The sequence below is a fragment of the Cebidichthys violaceus genome, unplaced genomic scaffold (assembly GCF_023349555.1).
Source record: "Cebidichthys violaceus isolate CVI_PGR_0920_01 unplaced genomic scaffold, fCebVio1.0.p SCAF_12, whole genome shotgun sequence".
NCBI lineage: Eukaryota > Metazoa > Chordata > Actinopteri > Perciformes > Stichaeidae > Cebidichthys > Cebidichthys violaceus.
The window spans coordinates 3,809,684-3,837,533 of NW_027176285.1; the positions used below are offsets into that span (position 1 = coordinate 3,809,684).

Consider the following 27,850-nt stretch of genomic DNA (forward strand, 5'->3'; position numbering starts at 1 on the left):
GGTAAAAGCAGAAAAAAAAGGTACATTTAAAACTCAACCGCAATGTTTTTTTTAGAAATCATGACCCGGTTACTCAAGATAATCCACAGACCTGGTTGTGAGAAATTTCATGTAGGAACTATTTTCATTTCACCAAACTACAGCCGCCAACGGTATCACTGCACAGAGACGTGCATCTATACCCGAACCACGTCACAGCTCAGCGATGCCATTAATGTTTATGTTTTACAAGCTGGATAATCTGCAATAACCGGGTCAGGATTTCTGTAAAGAGACATTGCTCTTGAGTTTTTCAAATTTGTGCCCTTTGAGCACCACAAGCCAAGTGCCATCTTGTTCTGTTATATTCAAGACAAGGCAGACATTTCTAAGGCCGATACCTCCAGCACTTGGCAACTCACACCAAAGCAATCTAGATTGATGAATAGCACTACGGTTAAGAGGAAAATATTTATCAAAATTTATGTATGAAAACCTTCCCTGTAAAATCAACATAGGGGTCAAAGGGGTCTTGCAAATTTTGGCAAATGTCCTGAAAAAGCAGTACTTTCATATGATCCTCTAAAACTTCTATACTGCTTGTTGGCTTTGTGTCCTTGACAAGTCTGGGTTCAGAATATTAATATGTTTAAGGAGAGCAACGTCTCAATAAGTGCACTTTTGCAGAAACCAGCATTGTGACCCATAATCAAAGGACAACTAAAAAGCGTGGTATAGAAGTATATATTGTGATTCTTGCTATGGCTGCGTTCAGAATGATTACCAGTATTGAAGGAAAACAATTTTCACACTGCAGCCATTATTCCTTTTGCATTACCGCAGATGTAATTTTCCAAAAGTCAATATTTCGCAGAAAGCATTCATGATGTTCTTCTGAAGATCATTCTTTAATTTAAATCACCTGAGAGCCATTCCTCTATTTTTTTTCATATGCTGCTGGTACTATGTAACAAAAAGCTTTAAACAATTTTTCACTTACCAAATCTGTTGGAAACGTTGTGAATCCTTTTTACTTCACAGAGGATACTGACTTTTTTATTTGTCCATGCTTGTTTGCATATATCATCTGAAAAATATACTTTAGTAAAATCCTTAAATTGCCTTCTTTCTTCTGTCTTATATTCTCTTATAGGTCCATTGCTGTGTTATGGAAGACTGAAACACCTCCTCTTTCCTCTTCTCCTCCTCTTGCGGGCTCCCCTGTTGTTCAGCTTTGGTGAACGCACCTGTCCCAATAGCTGCCGATGTGAGGGGAAAACAGTCCATTGTGATTCTGCTGGCTTCTTAGATGTCCCAGAAAACATCTCGGTAGGCTGCCAAGGCCTCTCTCTGCGCTACAATGAACTGCACACCCTGCTGCCATATCAATTTGCTCACCTCAGCCAGCTTCTCTGGATATACTTGGACCATAATCAGATTTCAGCTGTTGACAGTCGAGCATTCCAGGGGGTCCGCAGGCTTAAAGAGCTGATACTGAGCTCCAACAGAATCACATCCCTACACAACTCAACATTCCATGGAATTCCCAATCTTCGTAGTCTGGACTTGTCCTACAACAAACTGGAAATCCTGCAGCCAGGTCAATTCCATGGCTTGCGAAAATTACAAAACCTACACCTACGCTCAAATGGTCTCTCCAACATCCCAATTCGAGCATTCCTGGAATGCCGAAGTTTGGAGTTTCTGGATTTGGGCTACAATCGAATCAAGGCTCTTACCCGCACCACCTTTTTGGGGCTGCAGAAGCTGATGGAGTTGCATCTGGAGCATAACCAGTTTTCACGGATCAATTTTTTTCTGTTTCCACGATTAGCCAACCTAAGATCACTCTATCTGCAGTGGAACCGCATTAGGGTGGTCAACCAGGGCCTTCCATGGACTTGGTATACGCTGCAGAAACTTGATCTGTCTGGAAATGAAATCCAGACCCTGGACCCAGCTGTGTTTCACTGCTTGCCCAACCTTCAAGTCCTCAACCTGGAATCCAACAAACTGTCTAATGTGTCTCAGGAGGCGGTGTCAGCATGGATCTCACTGACCTCCATCAGCCTAGCAGGGAACATGTGGGATTGTGGAACTGGCATATGCCCACTTGTGGCTTGGTTGAGGAATTTCCGGGGTAGTAAAGACACCACTATGATATGCAGCAGCCCAAAGTATCTCCAGGGAGAAAAAATTATGGAAGCCACGAGGAACCATGGTATTTGTGAGGAAACTGATTACGTTCTGACTGAAACACCTTCACCAATGTCAGATCTCATTTCTGAAGCCACTGGTGAACCAACCTTTGCCCCTACTAGCGTCTCTCCACCTATGCCACCAGCCAGCACCTTTGGTCCTGTCCCACCATTCAGACCTCGACCGATTCCTCATCCTACCCTGCCTGGGCATATGAGCAAAGACCCAAGAGACTCAGTTGCTCGCACTCGACCCACTCCTATACCACCCCCAGAGATGGAGCACATGACTCTGCACAAAGTGGTGGTGGGCAGCGTGGCACTCTTCTTCACCATGTCCCTAATCTTGACAATTATCTATGTGTTCTGGAGGCGCTATCCAGGTGCAACCAGGTTGCTGCAGCAGCGATCCATGGTGGGGCGGAGGCGTCGCAAAAAGAGTCCAGAGCCAGAGCAGAACCTGAGCTCCCAGCTCCAAGAGTATTACATGAGCTACAACCCTGCAGCCACACCAGAGGCATTGGAGGTGCTAGGCAATGGCACTGGTTCCTGCACATGCACAATTTCTGGCTCCAGGGAGTGTGAGGTATGATTCATCGCCTCAGCCCTAAAAATACAAACTCAAAATCAAAATACAAAGGCTCAACAGAGAGGTAAATCCTTTATCAAGTATGCCCTGTACAAAGACACTGTTGATTCACAGTTAAGCATATTTGACTCTTTGCTCATAACACACTTGACTTAAAATGTTAGATGTGTCCAATTATTCAGGTTTTACTTTTAAAACAGTGGAAATCAGAAAATTACTACTCTGATTCAGGGAAAGCAGTCTACAAAATGGGTTCAGAGGACCACTGTAACATTAAGGTAGTACTGAATTGTTGTGTTCTCTGAGGTTAATTGAGTGTGGCTTTGACATGGTTTTCGTCTCTGTATCCAATTTTTATTGTCAAGCTACTCTTTTGCAAATGTTCTTTATGATATGTTGACTTCAAGGGACCATGAATAATTGGACGCTGTCTAACTATTTTGACACTGCATCAGCATGGCATGTTTGATAAGCTATTTGTTTGTTGTGTGTTTGTACCGTGTCTGTGTGTGTGTGTTTTGGGTAGTTTTGAGGGTGGTCTACAGACCTTAGATTCTCTGGAAATGTGTGTTTTATATACCAATACAAACCTCTATAGTGCCATAACCTTTGTCAGTCTCTAAGACACAACATCATCATTTGTGCAAAAGTCACAGCAGTGGTGGATGAAGTGAACAGTATTGGTTTTGATCAGGATTTGACAGTGTCTTTATCATATGGCAAAGTGAGATATTTTGCTTGAGAGGCAATTAATGCAACTGAAAAGCTGCTATTAACTTGTTCACTGTGAGGTTGAACATCAATTACAGGTGACTATGGTTTGTGTGGTTTCGTCTGTGGATGTGCACTGTAACTGCCCTTCATGTTTCCCCGAGCTGTGTGCGAAGATTTATGGTAATCTGTACAGAGGAGAGGCACTACAGTAATCCCAAAGCTTATGATATGTCTTGACTGTGGATCCCTCTGCTATGATAAGGAGTATATTTATAAACCAGGGTAATTACAGTCACGCGTCTTTGTCTGATCTCAGGAAGCATGGTTTAGGTGCACACCTAAGACAGATTTATTCATACAGAGTTTAAAGGTTCAATAAAAAAAAAGAAAGTTGTTTAGTAAAATGTGAAAAGAAGTAACAAAAAAAATCTGACACCACGGGGTATATTACCGCCTCAAACTGTAACTTCTCTCTAGTTACAGGAAGTTAACATAACTTTGACAGAGACTCGATGTGCAAAGCCTTTGGGCTCAAAATGTATTATATCATTACAGTAAAGGTACGGAAATGTATACAAATGGCGATAGGAAAACTATTTGCAACTTTCACGAATTCCCTACGCTGTATAATACAGTAATCATACTACTTTTTTAAAATCCTACATATTGCGCAAGCCAAATTATTATTGTTACTGTACCTTACTGAAGTCTTTCCTTCAAAAAAATGTTAAAAATGTTAAATTGTTAAAAATGTTAATTATTGTTACTGTTATCTTCGATAGTTTATTACGTGCAGCACAGGATATATGATTTTGCTGTGGGATTATCATCTTTAATGCATAGGAAAAGTCAAATGGATGCAAAGCAAGTCAACCCACTTTGTAAGAGTCACAAATCTCTTGACATTGACAATGGAGCAGATCTAGCTTTTATCTTTTTGCATCGACTATAAAAATGTTCTCAAGCTCCTTGCAGTTAAGGCAATTATTGCTTGTGTCCTGTGTTCAGAAGAAAAGCTTGACAGCCACAACAAAGTGGGTTTACTTACTTCCTTACGATAAAAGCGAACATTTGGAGCTATAGAGGAATTGTGGTGATTGTGCTGGATTATGATTTTATGTTGTGCATAAGCAATTTTGAAAAGGCAATGGTAAAGAACATTATTGTCAGACCAAATTGATTCCTGTTTTATTCTGCCTCACTGAGAGATTTGACTCCTTTCACAAATACAGCAATTCCCCACTTACGTACCTCCCTATTTTCAACTGTGACGCATGGCGGGGTGGAGAAGTTTTAATTTTTAATGTTTGCTGAGCAACTTGCAAGTTTGTGCTGAGTAAGAACATTATTTTCAATGCTCTAATCTGCTGCCAGATTTTATAAATTTCAATTAAGTCACACTTTGACCTCTCACATGGTGACCTCCACGGCCCGCATCTTATGGCATTACAGCATTGACAGGAGAAGTTGTGATGGAGAAGAATCTTGGAGAATTAAATGTTGTGCCTCTCTGAATTCAAAGTTATCCAATTCTACCCTACAGTCCTACTGGGGAAAACCTCAAGCAGGACAGCACATTGATATTGTGATTATATACTGTGATTATTATTTAGTAGCATACAAGTTAGCTTTTTAACGAGAAAGAAATACATTGACATTTTTACGTATAATCGTTTTGAAGCTGCTCTATTATAAGTATAATATAGTATGTCATAAGCAAATTCACATTATGACGGACCGATTTATTTTGGGCCCGGCTGAAAACCTGATGTGTTAGTCATGCATCTGGAGTAAATATGCAGCTTGACTATACGATGCTACAAAACAAAAGAGGTGTTCCGATTCTCTCCTCCAACCCTGCAAGTATTTCTGTAGCAATCAGCGTGATTGTATTGTCTCTCTCTACATAACCATAATCCAAATCTCATCTGAAAAACAATCTCTCCTTTTCAACATCACTGACAGATGTCTACGATAGTTTCTTGCTGGGTGGGCTCTCTACACTGTTGCTTATTTCAGGTGTTTAATAATTGAGAAGCGGTCGTAAGCTGGGTTTAGTTTGATGAAAGTGCCATCTTGCTGGCCAGCACGGCCGACTGTGCTTTTCATTATGGGTCTGTGCAGCGCCAGCACTCTCTGTGGATGGCAATGTGGAAGAACAAAAGGCAACATAACACATTCGCCCTGCTGGAGGATTCAATGAGGTATTGTTAAGATCGGCATAGAATGGTATCAGAGCCCAGCAGGAAAAGAGTTTGAACAGAACAGTCTGTTTCACTTTGGGGCTGGATACTCCAAACCTCAAAGCCCCCTCAAACCCAGAAGGGGATATCTACTCTGGCTGATTTGGTCTTTCGCTCACGTAAACGTTTGATGCAGCTATGCTGGGAGTTTTTGCTGAGATCACCAGAATCCATTCAATCGTATCAAATTCTCATCATATTGTACGAATGTAAATGTGAGCAGTTGAATGGGAAATGCAGTTACGGTTGTCTCGAGTAGGAGTAAGTCGGAATGTCTCACAGCTACAATGTCTCCACTTTGAGAAAAGAACTACAGAAGGCCATCAGCTCTGAACACTAATAAAACCAGTTAATTAAACTGTAGCCTACACTGTTAGGGCTATGAAGGCTGGACAATTAAGTATTTCAATATTCAGGTCCAATTTTCAATTCGCAAGAGCCACAATTGTAATTGTAAATGACATAATTAGCAGTGCCCTTATAAGTGGGGGTGAGGGAAAAAGTTTATATATATATATATATATATATATATATATATATGAGTTGGGATGTTTGTCTTGTTCGAGTCTGAATCAAGAGATTCCAATAGTAGCGTTGGTAATCTCCAAAGCAGGCCAGTGTTTGATTGAGCACGCTTTGGATTTACAACCTTGAAAGTAGCTTCGCAAGAAGAAAGCCAGCCAGAGATTAGCGTTAGCAAGTGGATCATTGAACAAACGAGCCGGCCAACAAACACACTCTGCACCACTTGACAAATCTTTAGTCAACTTGTTAAACTTCTGTTTAACAGAAGACATGTAGCCAGTGGTAACCAGTAAATAAATGTGAAGTGGTAACATTGATATAAGCTGTCAACTCCTGTCAACAAGCCTTTTTGGTTTAGGACCAGTTAGCTGAAGTGCCATATACATTTCATATACATTTCAGTGGACTGAATCACTTTTGAATTGAGATTCTATAGATGGTCAGATTCCCAAAGAGTTGTACATAACCTAGGTGATTGCCTTGTATAGCTCTGCAGTTGGTGAACAGAGTTGTTGAAATCTCCCACTAAAACAAAAATCATTGGTTTTTTTTAAGCGTAATGGCAATGCACAATACTAATTTCAATATTAATGTCCAGTTGTAAATCACAGCCACATTTGAGATGTCTCAAGCATTTTTATTCAAATTAGATATATTATATGACCTGGTTAAGCTACTTTTAAAACAAAAATATACGATGGCTTTAATTGAATTGATTCAACAATAGGCTAAAGTCATGCTATTTCAACAATTTACTCATTTAAAATCTTATTGAGTAAGAAATGTTACAGACCAGACCTATAGGTTGAATCCCATGATGAATATGAACATGCCCACAGCCTCAAAGCTGCAGTGTTTATTCATATGCAAACTGAAACCTACACCGTACATTTACCACCTCGAGACAACTTTACCGCTCGACTACACAGCTACGCCCATATGCTATTCTCACAACACATGCAACAAACTGTGTTATAAAAGTCACATATGCATCAAACTATTTCAACATCCTACAACTACAAGATGAATCATGTTTAAAACAGATGTACCGGAAAATATCTATTTTATAGGCCTCTGGGGGAAAAAAAACAAACTGTGCGTGTATCGAGGAAGTGGACGGTACCCATTCATTTTGAAAGGGAACAAATTATGTAACGTTATCACGCTGCGGTTGAGCCACAAAGAGCGAGTGGGACCGGGTTGCGCGTAATCACAAAGGGAGGGTGAGTACGTCCTTTTCATGACTGAAAAATATCAAGCACAGTCTCCACACACCCACACAGTCATTAGAAGAGGTCTAATCAGGCAAAACAAGTGAAAATACACATGTGGGTGATCCATGTTTAGGAGATTTAAAATACGCCAAATACACAATTAGTGGTACACTCTGCAAAATGAGGTGACTCTATTTTTACTCAACTGTGTATTGAATGACAAATGTATAACTAGACAGAATGAGGTTCACTCTGTGTTTTTCTGTAAATTTTTCTTTCATGAGCTGATAAAGCACAGTGGGACGCTCTTTATGAACTGATAAACCAGGTTAGTATTTAAATATTTAGTGTTGTTTTCAGACAAAAATGTCTTTAGAAAATTGTGGCTGCATTGGGATTTGTCTAAAAAAAAAAAAAACATTTCATGGCATAGTAATCCTGAGTTCTTCAGTGATATCTGACTGTATTTCAACCACAACACTAAAGAACACGTATTATTGGTGTGTTCAAAGCCTAAATAGAACATTTCATCTCGAAAAATAAGCTTATTGTATGAGGTTCTGATTAAAAAGACTGCATTCTCACTTTTAGATTATGGAATAGTTTTAGATTTCTTTCTTTGGATGAAAAGAAAAAGTCTTACTATTAAGAAACCAACATCAACATCGGCAATTGTAAATAGAGTTAATGACTATAATACAGTGAATTACAGTTGAGTCATAGTTTAACACTTTGCATGTGTGACCCCATAATGATGACTATGAGAGATGAATAAATATATCTTTCAGATTGCGTCAATTAAAATGACACCCCCGATGAATTAAAAGAAAAGCAACTGGAAATACATTTGTTTGATGTTGCTTTAGGGATAGATACCAATCATAAATAGGTACTGGTTCCAAAATGATAAATTCAGTAATGACTAGTAGGACCAGTTGGTACCGCTATCTTTATTTGGTTTCATTCATTCATTTAAAATTCAGCATTTTCAGTTTGCATTTTGCATTTGTCATCGTCTTCCAAGACAACAATAAATACATTTTAAGAACTGACAGTTGTAACATTTTGGTCTCCTAAAAATGTCTTATTCAGCGTTCGTTCAGTTGTACTTATCTTCACCCTCTCATGTCACTTTGGTTGCAAAAATCCAAGATGGCGCAGCAAAAATGCCAAACTCGAGGCTTCAAAGTGGCAGTCCACAAGCCAATGGGTGATGTCACAGTGACTACATCCTCTTCCTATATATATATATATATTCAATGTGGTTGCGCTTTGGTACGTGACTTGGTAAAGATTACAGCTAAAATAACCACTTAGTTTAGGTCAGTTAGTTAGTCATGGTTACAAAGATAACTACTTGGTTGTGGTCAGGGACCTAATGGGACAAAATGCCATATACAGTATTTGCGGTGTTTTGGAATTGTTCTGTGCCATTTGGCAAGGCAGCCAATCACTATAGATCTAGAACTCACACATTCATTCGCTCCACCTCTCTGTAAACACCAACTAACAATAGGCCATGGTCACTTTGCAAAAAGGATGTAAGCAAGGGCACATTGATCAGTGGTAAATTTGAATCCCTTTGGAGAACTTGTAATCGTTGATATTGATCAGCAGCACATCAATAGCGTTATTGATAGAATCCTAGCAATACCCAGTCATCATTTTTTCTGATATGTGATTGATGGTTGGAATTGGACTACAGCATGCACAACTCTGAAAGGACAAGTAGATGGATAGAAATACTTTATTGGCAAAAACAGTCCAAGAAAGCAGCACCAGATAACTGACAAAATAGATTAGCCCGTTCACCGTCTCCCTCCGGTCTTCTCCTCAAGCACTCGCTGCCTTTTGGAGATACTGTGACTGTACGCCTCCTCCCCTCAGACCGCTTTGAAGAGAGGATGTCACACAGCCCGCCACAGCACTCACTTTGCATGTCCCCTGGCTAATTTCCCCTGCAGTTCCGTTCTACTCGATAGGCGTTCCGGCAAAAAAAAAAAAAAAAGTAGAAGAACACTTTAATTTTACGGGTCCCTCTCCCCTTGACTTCCATCAGTTTTAAGGAACTATTAAGAGCTTAAGTGCAAGCAGGCGTGTACCACGGAGCGAAGTCTCAATGAATATACAGTTGGTCTCATGGGCTAGTTAAGACGTTTGTTCTCCGATCCCAGGCCCCCCCCCAAAAAAAATATTCTCCCTTCAAGGCACGGAAACGGCAGCTTTGAATGTGTACATCATGAAATTCTTTATGGCCTTTAAATATTAAATTAATCATATCTGTGATCAAACAAGATAGAGTTTTAAAAGACTGAATTATTAATTAAGAGTCTTTTACAGTTTAAAAAAAAACTTTCTGTTTCTGTTCAATGCAGCTCCTAAACTCACAGTGTCTTACACTGGACTTGGAGCGAGATCATGCTGCTCTTGTCAGCCAATAAATGAACCTCTATTAAAGGAAACGGGGGGCTAATTAGGACGAGATATATGTTTTTCTTTGCTTGGCTCAAGTGTTTTTCTGCTCGACGAAACAGAGGAAAACTGCAAAACACCTTGGTTTATCATCATTTGGTGAACGAACAGCTGCTCGGATGACAATGCCGGCAAACCTCTTGGTGAGAAGTATTTCCACTTATTCAGTGCAACTGCCTCTTAAATATCTCAGAGGGGCAATTTCATGCCCTCTTCCCTCGATTGCTGGGTCATCCTCAAAAGAACTTCTCCCTGCAGAGGCTGTACCGGATGATGATGCATGTGCTGAAATGTTGTAGACGTGGCTCTTTCTGCCCCAGGCCCTCCTCCATATTGCACATGCAGAAATACAGTCACACGTACTCACAAGCCCCAATGAGCCGTGTATTATTAGCAGCATCTGGAGCTTGGCTCGGCCCTGCAGCAAAGACAAATAGGGATCTTCTGTTTTGCTGGATATCACAACAAAAACACAGAGAGAGGAGATTCTACAGCATAGATTTGAAGCTGTGTGTTTGCATGTCTGTTTGTTTCCTAGGCTGAAAAGGGAAACAGGGCTCAGTAGGCACCTTATAAAAAGAGATTCACCGCATCTATCGCCCCCTCTATTGCCCCAAATTGAATTTTACAACCCCCTCCTTTTTCCTCTTGCCACAGGCTTTGGCGGCCCCTGCGTGCTTTGTCCTCAGATAGCAGTAGCATCAACCCACTCACCTTCACTTGTTCTTTCAAAAGCCCACAAACATCTTATTCCGCCACGGTTCACTGGCATGAATACATAACCGTCCCTAAAATGTACAGGTGCTGAGAGGGGATAAGTAACTAGCGGTATCATGACACTGCTCCACTGAAAAGTGTAAGTGTAATTAAAGTGAACAACACTCCTGCCAACACACGCTCACACAGTCTCTTTCCAAAGTGCATACAACTTTACGGCTAGTAAAGTATGGAATGTGGGATACAGCGCTGAGACAATTAACTGATAAATTGATGAGTTGGTCAACAATGACCACTGTACCACTTTACAAAACATCCAGCCTTGACATAAAATAACTGGGGTAAAGGAAGATACGGAACGACATGCAACAAAGGTCCCTGGCCAAACTCGAACACTGCAATTACACGATTAGCATCTCAAATCCCCCCTTTTCTTTGTCTTGTCATAGCAGAGAGAAAATCTTTTGGGTTTACAATATATGTGGTCTGTCTGGCTCTGTGACAAAAACATCAATGTGATGTCCCCTTTGGCTTTGGGAAAATTGTGATTGACTCTTTTTGACATTTTCTGACACTTTATATACCAACGGATTATTGAAAATCAAATATCCACAAGCTGCAGACAAACTCCTGTCCAAACTGGCCATGAAGATTTTCAGAAATTCCTTTCTGCTTTTTTTTCTGTATATGGAGGGCAACATCTTCAGTCCTTGTTCCATACTCCAACCAAGGTAGATATGAGGCTTTAGCAGTCTTGAGTTTGTAAAATGTAGTTGGTGTCCTCCAATCTTTCACTCTCTTGCCATGCCAGCAGCTGTTTAAGGCACAGCATATCTTTGAGCTAAATGTCAACATGCTTGTAATGACAATGCTAACATGCTGATGTCAAGCAGGTTCAATGTTTACCGTGTTCACCATCTGAGTTTGAGTCATGGCAATCCATCCAATAGCTAATATGACATACCAGTCTGCACCCAAGTGGTGGGCTGACTTACAGACTGCTAAAATATTGTAATTTGTTGAGCAGAACTATGTTTTTTTCATTTTATTAAATTTATTATCCAGTTAATCAACTCTCAATCTCATAAATTCAACCCTTGAAGGGGTCCTGAAATCCAAATTTGGAACCACTGTACTAAATGAAATGATAAATAATCATAATTGATAATGAATGTAATCATTAGTTGGAGGTCTAGTGAAACATTCTACTTCCAAAAAGAATAAACTTACTTACAGCCATGGACCCCTTTTTCTTATTTAACCTTCGCTTGCAGCTCCTTTAATTCCTAGTTTGCAGTTTTATCGGCAACTGTGAGCCAACTGAGTTCAGAGGATGAGGGGAAAATAAAGCCTGCAGGAAATCAGTTGGAATCACAAGAGGAAAGAAGGAGGCTCCATGCCATTTCAATTGGTATTGAAATCACCTCTAAGCAGGGGAGAACAGGGCTGCAGCTCCTTAAAAAGGGTCACAGCAGTGACCAGTTTACTCCAACTGTGAAGGGTTGAGACAACGCTGTCCTGCCACACATCCTGAACCTTGAAACTGTGAGGCGGTCTGCTTAAAAGCCCTTAAATGCTTCTACTCTTCAAGAGTCAGCACACTCAATATGTTAGCCTCTCATAAATTTGATAATAAAAGCTCTTTGTCAGTATAGATCAGCACAGTTCATTGGTTTGTGCTCCAAGGTTTATTAGGTTAAAAAAAAAAAGAAATCCCCTTTCAGTTCAAGTTAGAGAATATCAATATACGTTTCACACCATCGTTTTTTTTTTCCTCTGGAGTGCCTCATTGTAAGTTGCCAGTGTTATCAGAATCATACTGTACACTGTCTATATTGTATAAGTTTGTCCTGTCTTGATCTTCTTGTTGCTGCTTTTGCTGAAAATGAACTGTACTTGCAGTCCTTTTTTTCTTACTAGTCACATTAATTTTAATTTCACAAGGCTCTCGGTCCTCCTCAGCAAATGTTTAAATTATTAAAGTGTTTTTCTCAGAAGGGAGCCGAGACATTTGTGGAGATCACAAATATTTCTGAATGGTGCTGCCCTATAGGCGTGTTCGTTTTACTAGAATCAGGCAGCAGCCCCCCACAGGGGGGCCACAGAGTAATGCCGTGTAAATGAGCTTTTCTGCTTAGGCGTAATGTTTGAAAAGCATCTATTTGATGCTATCGTAGGGGGAAATTTAGTTTCCTCTTCCAAAGTTCTGACCGTCATCTAGATCATGTGTAAATGACATCAGCCTGATTATCATGTGTTATCAAGCATTCATTAAGTGTTTACACCACAGTTGTGAACACTAAAAATGTCTCAATATCAGCTTAAAAGTGCACTATAATGTTTTATATTGTGTTGTAAACCATTCGTTAACTGTTTGTATACTGCTTATGATTCTAAATACACCTTGTTTAAATGAAGTGTAACCATATCAATATTAGGTTCGATTTAACTTTTTAAATTTTTTTTAACTTTAACTTTTTTGGTAAGTAGCTGTCCAATGAAATACAGTTTAACATATTACCAGACTGTAGGAATAATATATAGATAGGATTTATTATACATAATGAACCCTGGTGGGTAGTGACAGAAATAAGCCATGCGTGATACATACCAAATAAACAATAAAAATAATAACTTAATAATAAGTAATAATAACAGCCTTGAATTGTCTGGTTGTGTTATGTGTATAAGTGGGGAGTTTTTCTAAATTCCAGATGACTTTTCCTAAATTGTTTGATAATCAGTGTCAATCAGTGATGATAATCAGTGTCTCTGTGATGGTAAATCTTGGGTTTGAAGTTAGTGTTACCAAATATGCAGTGTTATCCAGCCCTGATCATTTGTTGCTTTTGTTGCATGAGATTCTAATTAAATATAGATTTTTTCACATACTTCTCAACTACTACTACTTTTCAAATTGATACCTCTCTCCTTTAATCGATTCATGTAAAAAAAAAAACACTAATGATATGAGCAAGCCTTTAAAGAGGTTCCTCATCATGAACTGTACAGCCTTTTACTCCACTCAAGGTGCTCGTATGCTAAAGCAACACCAAACAGTGGCTCTGCGCTTACATACGTAGATCAGCATTCCACAGCCAGTCTGATGCCATAAACTGCGGACCCACTGTGGGAAAGAAGTAGTGCTGGAAAGCTGTGTGAAGAAATACTTTTAGTAAATGTTATCATCTAAATTGACGCAGTTCCTGAGGGGCTCGGTGCTTTTCCTTTTAACTCCTTTTAACGTTCCATTTGTACGGTTTTACGTTTTAATAAAAAACCCTGACAGTGTTTTCATACCAGGGCGCTTGAAAAAGTTCAAGGCATCACATTCAGGATCATGATATCATTTGCATTCCATATTCTGTTAAATGTCACATTATGCCTGATACTTTTTAATAGAGTATGACACCGTCGCTAGCAGTTGCAGTAGGAGTGCTAATTGCACAATTGCACCCTCTGGCAAGTGTCAACAGCCACTCCAGTGGGAAGGGGAGGGAAATGATAAAAAAGATGTCTCCTGCAGCTATTGCAGTTCTTCAGGATCAAATCTTGCTATATCAAAGTCTCAGCTGATTCGGAACATGTGAACAGGATTGAAAATAATTTAACAAAGGATAGGAAGACAAACAATTCCTACGCCTTGTAGTTTCCACTGGCAACATTAAACACAGCAAAACACTGGCACAGCTTCGGCATGGCACGGTTCTCTCTGAAACAAAGTCAATTAATTACTCAAGCTGAACTATAAAACTTAACTAAACATGCTTGTCCTTTTGGCCAGAAAACTAGAAATTAGAGGCAGAGTAGCCTAAAGAGGGAACTGTGTTTGTGTCTGGTTGGATTAATAAGAGTCCTGTTATATTTGGATGCATTCAAATTTCCGTAGCGTGTTCCACCAACCCTTTTAGGAATTTTCATTTTTTATGCCCTCTCATCCAAGCCGGGAAACTAACATGAACATTTAGCCCTCACATTACACAAATCATTAAAAGTGACATCTATTTCTGTGATAAAATTGATGCACTATCCAAAAGCTATACAGTTTCATGAAAAAAAATGATACATTCTGACCCTGATCCTTATCAGAACAATAGAAATTTTTCAAAAGCAGATACCAGAAACACTGAATGCGGCACCACTGACTCTGAGCCTGATCCCCCTTTTTATTTCATATCATCTGACCATTGTCTTCAAAGACAACAGCTGCACATCCTGTATGATTGTATCATGTGGATTGCTGGAGACTTTTTCTGTTGCTTTGATAAGACTGGTGTACTTTTAGTGTAACTTCAGCTGCTATCTACACTGTTATTAACTATTTCCATAAAGTTGAAGATGAGTCCGTCTCTCCATTTGGCCAGATTCAAAACGCTTCACAAGACTTCAATCGTTCTCGAATGAACCTTGAGTCCATTTAAAATGTAGCTTTTTTATGATCTAACAGCTATCCAATTCATCCAAGATGCATGAGATATCATCAGCTATCGGTCTGAGGACGGATAAGCCTCTGGGGGTAAGGGGCTGTATTTCTTGGGTTCCGGTTCAGCCAGCGGATACCCAGGCCAACGTGCGCTGCTCATTGTTTACAGTCCAATTAGCAACTTGAAATGCTGGACTGGAGTTGGAGACAACGCCTATACAACCAGATTGTTTTTACAAGTAGCCAGTTTATAAACTCATTCTAAACCACTAAAAATCTGACGGTAGCCGGTGGATTCCCAGATTGCATTTCAGCGAATGCGTTCCGCCTTTATTGCTCTCCACACGGACGGATTTACCTGCATTAACCAAAGCCTGCTCGATGGTGATTGATCGTCCCTACTCGGACTACGTGCAGAATCTGTTGATAGAGATTGCACTTGGAGACACTAAGTGTGAATGGGGCCAATGACACTGATGACGGGTCAAATTACTCCTTGACTAGAACTTCATATTGGTGGGATTTACAGTATTTCATTTCAAATGTGGCCTTTTCAATTTCCTTTTTTTCCATCTGGTTCACTTTATCTACAGCCAGCTGTAACAGTGCCATCACAAAGCTATCAATATACAGTGTTTTCACTCACCAACAACTTTGCATGGTCAAAATAAAATATTGAAGACACAGCATATATACACCACTTTGAAAGGCTTAATTTTAGATGACTGATTTCCATTTTACTTCTAATAAAATTAGATTGTAACAATATCTGTCCAAACGAAATATAATTAATCATCTAAAAAGGTTTTTATCATGATCATTACATTGAGTCCTTTGTAATTTACATCTTCTCTCGTAAAGATGCCAAAAATGCCTTCCTTTGGCCAAAATACAGCAGAAATAATGGAATGATAAAAAATGTTTACAACAACTCTATCATACTTAATCATATTCAAATGCGTTGTATTGCATCAAGACAGGCCTGAAAGTAATTCCATTAAGTCAACAAATACAGATTAATATTCCATATAAAGATGTCAGTGTCAGAAGGAAAGATACAAACCCCAAAACAAGTGACATGTATTATTGGCAATATAACCTACTGCTACTAAAACTATAGATCGCTGCACATTTTAACACTAAACTGTATGAAGTCATGAATCAACAGTGGTGATGAGTTATTCATGCTTATGAAACGTTGATTAATTGAATCGTATGTGACAACAGAAACCATACTCATGAACTCTAATTTGAAGCACCTTTTCCTTTCCTCAATAAGTGATTATTGGGTCATTTCGCACAGCAAGTCATTATGGTCTGTCAAATTTGTATCAGTTTAACTTGCCGTGTAAAAAAAGTAAAAAAAAAAAAAAAGTAAATAATAGAAAAATGTACTTTAGTTTTGAGACACCTTTGCAGCGAGGGCTAATCACAGTATATTGATGCCTTATTACATGTTGGTCAGATATGACCCAGTATTCCCAATTACAAGCTTAAAAACCCAGATGTAGAAGAACTGAGGGAACGTCCTGAGCTGAGATGAGAGGATCTGCAGGGAGGCAGCATGACAAAAAGCTGAACCCCATAGTCGCTCAGTTTCCTGTCTGAGTCTTATAGCACAGCACAGTGTACAGTAGTGTTGGATGATATGATGATTTATCATTTATTATGAAAGGAAATGAAAATATGTCAACTACCATAGATTTTTCTAGAATAAAGGAAATGCATATCTGTAGCCCTTGTCATGTGAAATGCCCTTTTATAGTGACCAGCTGAAGGCACACCTGTACATGCTAATAATCATGCTGTTTAATCAGCAGGTGGAAGGATGACATGCTCCCTAACACAGAACACAAATTTTTGAGAAAAATGCCTTTTCGTATAAAAGAATAAAATTCCAAGATGTTTTATTTCACTCAAAGTGTGTGCATGATAGAGTGCAAATCTGCAAATGTGCGAGGCGATGCAATGGATTCACCGAGGACAATGTGCTTGTCAAGGCCAAGGATATACAGAGGACACAGCTCACCAGCCTGATTTCATCCTGTTTCTATCTGTGATGGATACAAAGGCATTAGCCTGAGGGTAGGACCTGCAATAGTATATCAATATGGTGGTGAGGATCCTTCATAATCCTGCTATCGCTGGTTCTGTGCCTTCCGGTGTAAATCCTGCAGAGTGGGGAGTTCAGATCAGATGTTCCTCCATTCTCTGTAGGCATACGGTCCTGAGTGGCGATGCCTTCTGTTAGAACAACCCGTTCTCACTTCCCACCTTCTCACATATTGACGCACAAAGCACCCTTTAGCGTTTGTGTGAGATGCACATGGCGTTCAACTCACTAGAGTGGAAACCCCACTGGGTCAGTGTCAGACAGTCAGAGCTACTGAAATAGTATAAAGAGTGGGAAAGTACAGGGAGGAAGTTGGGGTGGATGGATGTGTCAGACAAACAGGGACTTTGACCCAGGAGACCGCTCTTAGTGTCCTGTGCGAAACCAGGTCAAAGTTAATTAATGTAGCATACATAAGTTATGTGACAAGTGTACTTATTTAATGTGACACACATACTTATTTCAACACAAACCATGATCTTTTCTGATTTGTTCACTCATTTACTAAACTGCATTGCCTTTCCTTTATAAAATTATATTGTGTGTGGAATATGTCGGATTTTCACTGATGTAAACTCCTAATCGTGCCCAGCCCTCTATAACTAGCTCATTGGTTTTGCTGTTATTTAGTAAGAGGTTGTTGTCTTTACACCATAGTCCCCCACAGGACCCCTCACCTCTTTTGGATAGGCCCTCGCTTCGTCGTTGCTGATCCAGCCTGTCACTACACTGTCATCAGTAAACGTGACGATGATGTAATGGGAATTCACGTCAAAGAAGAAATGTAAATTACTCAAATTACTTTACATGTCTGGCAATATTTGAGGAGAGTTCACATCGTGATTCTTTCTAGTTTACATGGTTTCCGGTGCCAAAACGTTCGCAGGACGTTCATTTCAGAATGTTCATAGGATGTTGTTTCAAGTGGGGGGTGCAGTGGGGATGATGCTGTATGTGCAAATCGACACCCATACGAAAAAGATAATTACCAATAATATATGCTGATTGCACGTTTTATTAAATGATTATATGGCCTTTAAAAATAGGTTGTGTACTTTGATGAATTTGTAGAAATGAATGAAGAAAACATGCACATAAGCTACACACTAGTGATGCACGGGGACAACGCCCAGCAACAGGATCAGCACCTTGGGGAGCGCCGCTCACTACTACAACAACATACAACACCGTGAAGTCAGATATACACAATAACAGTTGAGGATAAAACACATACACAAAAGGTATGCAAATTAAATGTAGGCTACATTTAATGTAGGTTAATGTCTTTATTTAATTAACATTAGCAAGGCTATTTCTTTTATTTTATTGTTGTACAGTAGCCTATATGCTCACAGTTTGTTAAGAGTATATTCCGCTGACTTCTTTTAATGAAATACTTTTGTTTGAATATCCTGTTGTGGATGGTGCAACACTATTCTGTATTCTTGTAGTGTCGGAGCAGGTGTTCACTGAAGCTTTGTGGGATGAAACTTCTTTTCAAAGTTGTTCAAGACTTTCAAAAACCTGAAATCCTGCATAGTCATGTACCGCTATCAGCCCTTTCATGTTAAGCTAGACTACATGTTGCCCAGCAACACAAACCGACGGAATTTTAAGGCACAGGAATCATTATTTTTGTGATATCTGTAACAAAAGGGTAAGATCAAAAATGAGTCATAAAACAAAACAAAAACATACATAAAAGATGTTTCATTGAGGGTTTGTTGGCAACTGTGTACTCAGGGATAATAGGAGTAATGGATGTACCTCTATGCATACGATGCATCAGATGATACATGTATCCTAATGAGGGTAAGAAATCATTTTCTTGCTTTATGTAGACATTTACATATGACTTTTTGCTTTTTTTTTATTCACTGTGCACCACATGTAATATTCAGAAGAGAGGCTGGGGGGGGGGACCTGCTGCTTCTAATGTGGCCATCCATCACCTGCATGAATCACAATCATCATAAATCACAACGCTCCGGGCACAGATAAACATGCATGTGCATTCACTTATACGTAGATGTGCGCACACGCCGAGACATGTCATCAGTTTGCTCCCATCCACAACACACTAGATCAGATTTCCTCGGGGAGATCGTGGAGCTCTACCTGTACACCACGGTTTCCATCTCGTGCCTAATGCATACAAACAGCAAATCGCTCTCTGTTTGACTTCAAATGATTCTCTTTTAGAGGAGCTTACTCTTACTGGCCCGCTTGAATATGTGTCATTATGCCCTTGCTTCTAATGAAATGTGGATAGTGTAGAGTGTGAATGCATTTAAGCTCAGTTAAGCTTATTTCTTTTACCCTCAGATACTGTGGGGACTCAACACACAGACATAATAGAATATTAAAAACACATTTGGGTTCTACAGAAACATGAGCATTTTTAGAATAGTGTTTGCTAGAATTCCATCGTGGCTGGTTGGTAGTTATTCTTACGGTTTGAATTAGGTGATGAGGTCGCTAAATATAGGTTTTACCCTTTGACCTGCCAATAAAAGGGGAAGTGACTGGTGTTCAGCCTCTGTTCTGTGCACACCCAGTGATTCAGGCTGGACTCATCCAGCAGCATGAGGACACAATGTGTGATTACATGAACGCTGTGATGATGCTTGTGCGTTATTATATCCATATTGCTTTCCATATGTTTTCCTTAATTGGTGTCTTGTCTGAATGCTGTCATTGGAAATCTAGGTCATAAAGTATGGCTGGAGGCAAAATATTGCACTTGCTGTCAAGATCTTTTATATACGTACATTCATGCTCTTAGCATATTAATCTGGGTTTATATTATTTAAACAGAGATGGCCATGCATTTCAAAACAACAAATATGCTGGGCACTATTCTATATTTCTTTTATACTACCTACAAATGTGTTGTAGACATTACATATCTCAGATGTTTGTGGAAATAACAACTTGGATAAAAAAAAAAAATTTGAATTTTCCCATGATACAAGTATTGCGTCATTAATGTTTTATATATGTAATAGACCGGCATGGCTGATGTGACCTTGCTGAGATCACAACTAGAATTTTGTCAGACCATTAGCAGGAAATCCATTAATCTACCTTTATTTCCACTCAAAGCTGTCTCATTATCAAAGAGAGGATCCAATTACTCCAAACCAACTTACTACAGACATTTACAGACACCTTTGTTCACAGTGGCCAATCTCCCGTTATGTTCTTTTACCGGCGACTGGAACATCTAACAAAAGTGAACTGATGCTGCGACTTGTAAAGGCAGAAACATCACTTGGTCTCGGTTAATCAGAGGATTGAGTGTGTGTTTGTGTCAGGGAGAGGAGCGAGGGCTTAAGAAAAAAGTGTAAGTATCTGTGTTGCTGAGATCAAGAGCTTATACAGGCATCAGCTCCCCAGGAAGAGCGCCCTTAACAATTGTTGTGTTTTCTTTAAGAAGGAATAAGCTCGGTTGTGATGCTTTAATTTGCCATCCGTTGTCTGTATCGCTTGTTTGGATTGGAGCTGATCCATTTCAAACATTATCTCATTTTTTGGGATAATGGGATTTTTTGGAGTGTGTGAATCTAAAACAGACATGCAGCTACGCACCATACGTACATGCATATGAACACACATGAGCAACTGTGTTCATACATACATACATACATACATACATACATACATACCAGACCAAGTTGCAGCGCACACAATATTTAAATTGTTTCATTTACTTTTCGCAAAGAATTGACACACTGGGACTTTTTCCTATTGTCTCCCTTTCTTTTCATGGTCTATAGGGGAACATGAAACGCAACACGAACATAAAGGCAAAGGGGTGAGGAGATAGAACAGGCTAATTGAACAGCCGCGTGAACCCTTTGAGAGTGGCTGGTATATGTCTGGTAATTCCAGCTGTCGTTAATCAGAGCAAACTAATTACATCATGTTTGTAGCTATGCTAATTAGCCTCCTAATTAAAAGCACATGAAGGCGTCAGACGGGGTGTTTGAAAGCAGGGACCGATCTGGACATGTAACCTGTGTTCTTGAAAAGACCAAACACTGAGTGTTGGAAGTAGTAGGTTTCCCTTTGGAATGCATCCACAGCAAAGGAACAGCATTTATGATTAATAGTGTTATTTTGTTGTGTACGCGATGATGTGGACTGACCACAAAGGCCTACTGTTTTTAGTTTTCACCAAAAGTAATACCTGGGTTTGTTTTTGAGAAGTAGATGGATTTTAAATTGATTTTTCCCTCCAATTTTACGTCCTCACAAACCCCAAAAGTTGGTTTCCTGCTGTAAGAGGACTTATCACTGTAATTCCGTAAAACAAGGTTCTTTTGTGGTGTTCACAGTCCTGTACGTGTCATCTCAATTTAACAGACAATGCATTTTGGAGCTTCGTTCAGATAATATAAAATCCTATTGCTTGGGCCAATTGGGCTGGTGCAACTGCCATCTTTCATTTTGCTTTGAGAGTTGGAGGGATTATACAGTTTTACTGCTATGTTGCATCTGATATCTTGAAAATGTCAATGCAGTCTTGAATGAGCTTGACTATAACCAAATAAGATTTGAAGTCATTTTACTATCTCATTCCAAACTTATTTAGAAATGTGGTCCTAGTAAACAAAGTGCATAACGCTACTGTCCTTGGCACATGATTGAAGGTTTCTAAAGAAAATAGATGAAAGGTAGTAAAGCTCCTGCCAAAAATTGACAAATTGCAATATAGTGAATATTAGAAAAAAACAACTAAATAATTGTAGCAAGCCAACCTCCCTCCAAAGTATAGCATTGTATTCATAATGAATATTCACTTAAACAGAACTTCTTGTTATCCAGATTTAAAATTTTTTAGGAACCCCGATATAGGTCAGTTTTCAGTTTCTGTATTGCATTTGTTTCCACAGAATTCTCCCTCAGATGTTTTTAATGCGTGACACTTCAACAGACGCTATGCAGACTGCAGAAATGTCAAAGATGAAGAGGACACAGTAGTAAAAAGAATGAATGATTGTAATATTATTTTGAATTAATCATTTCATCCTCAAACACTTTCAGAAAACAAAAAACAACATGGTCAAACCCACAGCTACCGTAGCAGATATAAGATACCAACGTAGCATTAGCAGTGTGCAGGCAGTAGAGTTAGCTCAGCTACCCATGTCAGTCAAGTGACCCTTGCCATGCAGGTCGCAGCAGGTCCTCGAGAGCTTCCCTCGTAGAACGAAGAAGAATGTCCCTCCACCTGCAACACTGCATACAAAATTACACATGCATCTCCAGATTTGCTCCTACTGCAAATGCATCTATCTCTGTGGCTTTTGTTTGCAAAGGTGCATGCACAGACCTCTTCGAGAATTACGTTGAGCTCAACCTCTTTTATATAATTTTTTTTCATTTTGAACTGTACTTTGACTGCTATCACACCAGAGTCTGGTTTAAATTAGCAGGCGTTCTTACTAATAATATCATGCACTGATAGGATGTAGAGGGGCCTCCCAAGGGTATATTGTTATCGGTGGGCCGGGATCCACAAAGGATAGTGGGTGTTTCTCCATGAGCAAAGTAAATCCCCTGTCACTAAGACTTATTCTAAATCAGACTCAAATGTTCAGGATGCTACTGGCTTGTCTTTGAGGCAGAGCAGATTACTTGTGGCCCAGTGACACAGGTTCTCCGAGATCTTGAACAGTGTAAATATCCAAAGGCTACACTTCTACAACGAGCTGCCATGGTGCATTGTTGGGAAAGAAGGACCCCTGATCATAATGTCTGCCAAGTTCACCCTGGGCTCTTGCCAGGCTTGTCGCAACTCCCACTTTTGCTATAACCGAGGAAGCTACCCTCTCCTTCCTTTTTTGCAGCATTTTCAAAAGGCTGCCACTGGGAGACAATTGCTCCTTCTGATGCATTAAAGATGTTGCTCTGCTGTGAAAGGCCACTAGTGCAGTCCAGGTGACTCTGATATCAATGCCAGAGAACAGGCAGAAAATCCTTTTAGTTTCCTATTTTACCACTGGAAAGCTCCACTTCTGAGAGTGCAAGAGTGAAGCGCGTGTCCCTGGTGAAAGATGACAAAACCTCCTTGTGGATGCGCAGCGGCACAAATTTCTTGTCGGCGTGAACGAGGCGAGGCGGTCAGTCTTGACTGCCGGCAGCAGACGTGATGAGGATTGGTGGAGTCTGGGGACAGAAATATCCACAGCCCATCATGTAAAGTGATGTAAAAAAATAAAAAAGTGCTGTCTTCAACTTATGGCTGGAAGCCATCAAAAGACTTTTGGCTGTTTGCAATGCAAGTGTTAAAAGAGGCGTAGAGTGAATTCCGGTGCTCCTCATTAACGAAGCACTTGAAGAAAATCATGTTGAAGCATAATGAGTTTTCGCAAATAACAGCTCAGCTGTGTCCATAAAGCACACTTTTGAGCGGGGCTGAAATAACTGCATGATACATTATGACAGCAACAAATCCACAGAAAAAACAACAACAAGACAATAAAGGAAAATGATTGCTTATGCGCTCTTGTTGTGAAAATTGTGGGCATTTACCAACAAATAAAGCATAACGACGCGCACAAGAGTCGGCCCTGTAACCACTATCTAACAAGCGATGCAATACTGCAGTGGCTCAACAAGGGGTGTGGGAAACACCCCTTGAATTCAAATACCAGAGACGTGACAGCGAATTACTTTAAATTTGCTACCAGGTCACTGCATTTGACCACTCACCAGATTCTACAAAGAACCATGGAAAAATGTTTTTGAGCCGATGAGAATAAACATTTGAATAAACAAACATCAAACCATGCAGGCAGAATGTTGGATAACTTGCAGACTAAATGCTAAATAAGACTATTTATATATAAAACAATACATTGTCATTTGTGCGACTTGCCATGTGTTACTTCTATAATAATGGATTTCTTGTATCCACTCGGTTATATGAGATAAACAAGGCTGTCAAGGCCAGCTCATGCTCTATTACCAGTTGTAATGGGGCAAGAAGTGTAATATTAAATCCTGTGTAATGACAACATTTAAATGGGTAGACGATCTGCTAATTTCCTCATTTGTTGCATCTTTATTCCACCTATGCTGATGTGTTTCTGTTTAAGTGTGTGTGTGTGTGTGTGTGTGTGTGTGTGTGTGTGTGTGTGTGTGTGTGTGTGTGCCTGATCAGAGGGCTGCACGGTTCATCTTTTGTGCCTGTGTCGCTCGCTTCAGAGTTCACCTCAACGTGCATGTGTTCACAAACGCAGCCTGAGCTTTTTTATTGCTGCGAGTTGCTTCTGTTTTTGTGCTCTGGTGGAATTGTCTAAGGTATGACAATTTGTGCAGGCAGCTGTCTTGGCTTCGCTCACATCCACCTGAGACGGAGATAAAGAGTTGAGTGAAGGCTTATCAGCCTGTTTGATAACGTTTAAATAAAAGTCGTGCTCAGGGCATACTCGTCTTGAAACCCTGTGTTACAGAGATCTGCTTCACGCCGACAACAATCTCAGCTTGAGCAGCAAAAAGTTGAGCCGGGGTAATTTCTCGAGCAGATTCTGAAAGCTTTAGAAATTGCTTAGCCTGGCAAAAACTCACAGCACTTGTGTTATTAAGGTGATGTGGATTTACCTGTAGCCAAGTTGCAAAAAAGGCTCTTTTTAAAGGTTAAGTTGTAAAGTGGAGGGTTTCAGAGCACAGATGCTCAGAGGCAAACTTGGATATGCGAGTTTGACTCTGCATATTGCAGTGTGAAGATCAATCCAAAGCTTGAGGCTCTTAAATAAGAGCCAAATGTAAAAAGCTTGAGTTGTTGACCAGTGGGAAAGCGCTCACACGTAAATGTCCCGAATTATTCACTTGTCATGCTTTCTAATTTACTATTTCTAGTGATACTTATATGCTCAGTGATACGAACAAGCCTGTTTATTTTCAGTAAATGTATTTGCATTGGGGATACATCGAAAATATAAGCACTTTATTTTTGCATTATTGAAAAAATGTATTGAAACATAACATGATGAGTTCTTCTGTATCACTTTAATTTTTACATACTATTTAAATGTAATTGCAGTATATGCATTATCTAAGGAATGTATTTCTAAAGATAACATCCATCTGGAAACAAAAGTCAGGAAAATGATGGCACTTGTCATGTAATTAACTTGCATACACTGACATAATGACAGTTGCTATTCCAGCTGTTGTTCAGATGCCGATCATTGCTTGACGAGAGGATAATTAGAATATCTATTGTTGCAAACACCCTGACGAACCGTGACAACATTTTTAGGTGAGCAGGTTCAATTGAACACATTTTCATAATTGAATTATTTCATCCCAAATTACAATTTTCAACACAAATATTTGTACGAGTTCTCTGCGTTGAGCTTTCATTTAATCTCTGTATAAGACATCGGGGAAGTCTCTCCACCTCAGCTTTCTAAGCTATCTGAGTACATTGGATTTCATCATCTGCTTAATTGCCTAGCCTAATTTGCTTTGCTGGCTCTGTCACAGCCCCATTGTGCCGTTATCAAATCACTGGACACTGCAATTAACTTTACATTGTAACCGCCACCTCTGTAACTGGCACAGACCAGCTGTTAAATGGATTTAACTATATTGCCTTTTTCTTTTTTTTTGTTCTTTCCTTGCAGAATGAGTACACGTGCCCACGCCCTCTACCTGGTGCCTGGCTGGGAGATGTGCCTACCATCCATTAACCCCTAAAAGGGAACTGCTTTGGATGGTGCAGCGAGCCACACTGAAACGGGGATACAGGAGAAAGACATATGCAGAGAACCCATCATTCACATTCAAGGATACGTTTAAAAAAAACATCCTCCACGCTAAGGGCATCCACTGACCAAGACAAACAGGAGATAATACTGTCCTTTTCTTTTTCTTAAGATTTTATAATGTCTTCTTTTTTCGACCCGTGGTCTCTGGTCATCCGCTTTGCTGCATTCCGTTACGTTTCATCACTACACAAACACTGACACAGAGGGTTGCGGATATGCAGTCCTGTGGTGGGTAGCAGAGCCTTGGAAGAAGACTCATGGGCACTAATGGATGATTATAACCAACATGGGAGCTTATTGTATAGACATTAATAGCTTATTGTCTCCACGAGGACAATGTGGCATTGTGTTAAAAAAAAGAGGCAAGAGACTGTACAAATTCAAGAGGCTTTAAAAAGTGTAAACTGAGCAATGAATCACTAATGACAAATGCACTGAAGAGGTGGCTCCGACCGCTCTGCTAACACGGCTGTGTATAATTTAAAGTGGGTTTCCTTTTTTTGATTCCATATTGAGCGTCATGTTATCACCTTTTCAATATATATATTTTTTTTTTCAAGAAAGACTAATCAAAGGCTAAGACGGTGTAAATGTGCCTCACTGGAGCAGAAACATTATAAAAAAAAGGGAGTGTCTGTGCACCTGTCATTTTCCGACGATTCCGCTCCATCAGGTGGAAATCAAGGCAGCAGCTGGGGGATAGTTTGAAGCCTGTGAAAAGTTGCCAGATGGGAAAGTAAACTATCCCCCAGCCACTGACCTTTGGTGAAGTTTTTTTGTTTGATTGTTTGTTTGCTTTTTTTTAAGAAAAAGAAAGAAAAAAAAAGAAAACATTTTTCCAAGTTGTTTCTAATTGCAATCAAACCTCGACTACTTAGTTTGATTTTGAGGACAGTAAGGGCAATCAGAAGCAAAGGAAGGGGGGAAAAAAGAAAAAGCTCCTATCAAGGGTAAAATGTAATTTTCTGGAAATTTAATGTTGTTAATGTTGTACTTTATGAATATGTGTTTCTGCCATTTTCAACACCAAATACCAAAGAGCCAAATGGAGCATTTTTGGCTCTCCTAACCATGGGGTGTAACATGTCCAGGAGTTGCTCTTTGAAAAGAAATCCTTGACGAATGAAAAGGAAGTCTCAACTTTCCCTCACGTCCAGCAGTGCTCTGTTTCCCAATTGGCTTTCTTTTTTTTCTTTTTTTATGTGTGTAATGTGTAAGTCTTTGTGAACAAACGATCTCGCAACGGCAGTCTTTTTTAAGAGGATCTCGTCTGAAAGATAACCTCGAGCACTGTTTACATTTTATGACTTATGTTCAATACGTGCTTCACTTTCCTTCAAATAATCTGCCCATCTCTCCCCTCGAAGACGCTCCAGATGTTGCTGTGCACGGCTCCGTGTGCTTGTGTCTCATCCGTTACGAGTTCTGAATTAGGTTTCGAGAAGCACTGAGTTGTGGATTGTTTGTTTCAACCTTCAGACATAATCTTTCTACACCTGAAAATGATGATTTTCTATTGTACATTTCCCCCCCCCCCCCCCCCCTCGAATTTGTTGATATTTAGTATGCAGCTGTATTCTTTGTTCACTTTCAACAGTATGTTTTATAATGAGAACAATGACTTTATTGGTGAGCAAATTGAATTGGTCAAATTAAAATATTCATTAATCATTTTTTTGTGTTCAAGTGTGTATGAAGCATTTTCTTATTGTGTGCGTTTATGCTTGCTGCCCACTGTAATTTAATAAGCTGCTGCCCTCTTTCGTGACTCCATTCACGCGTGTTGAAATCTGTCCTATCCCAGATCGCCGCTGACGAGGCCGTCACATCAACTTTAGCCTCATTAATTTAGAGAGCAGAACATTGATCTCTGTTCGACC

The 27,850-nt window shown here is 39.7% G+C and overlaps 1 protein-coding gene across 2 annotated transcripts in view; it reads left to right on the plus strand.

The window, feature by feature from the left end:
* The window catches only part of lrrtm4l1 (leucine rich repeat transmembrane neuronal 4 like 1), a 47,239-nt gene extending 19,598 nt beyond the window's left edge, over window positions 1-27,641 (plus strand). Inside the window, exons 2-3 of one of the 2 annotated variants that reach the window (XR_011102248.1) lie at window positions 1,133-2,830; window positions 25,827-27,641. Coding sequence is in view for 1 of the 2 variants with exons in the window: in XM_068705934.1 (XP_068562035.1) it covers window positions 1,133-2,763; window positions 25,827-25,892 (1,697 nt within the window). In the remaining variant the exon portion in view is untranslated. The remainder of the gene's footprint in view (window positions 1-1,132; window positions 2,831-25,826) is intronic. The other variant, XM_068705934.1, reaches the window with a different exon arrangement.
* Window positions 27,642-27,850: the final 209 nt, after the last annotated feature.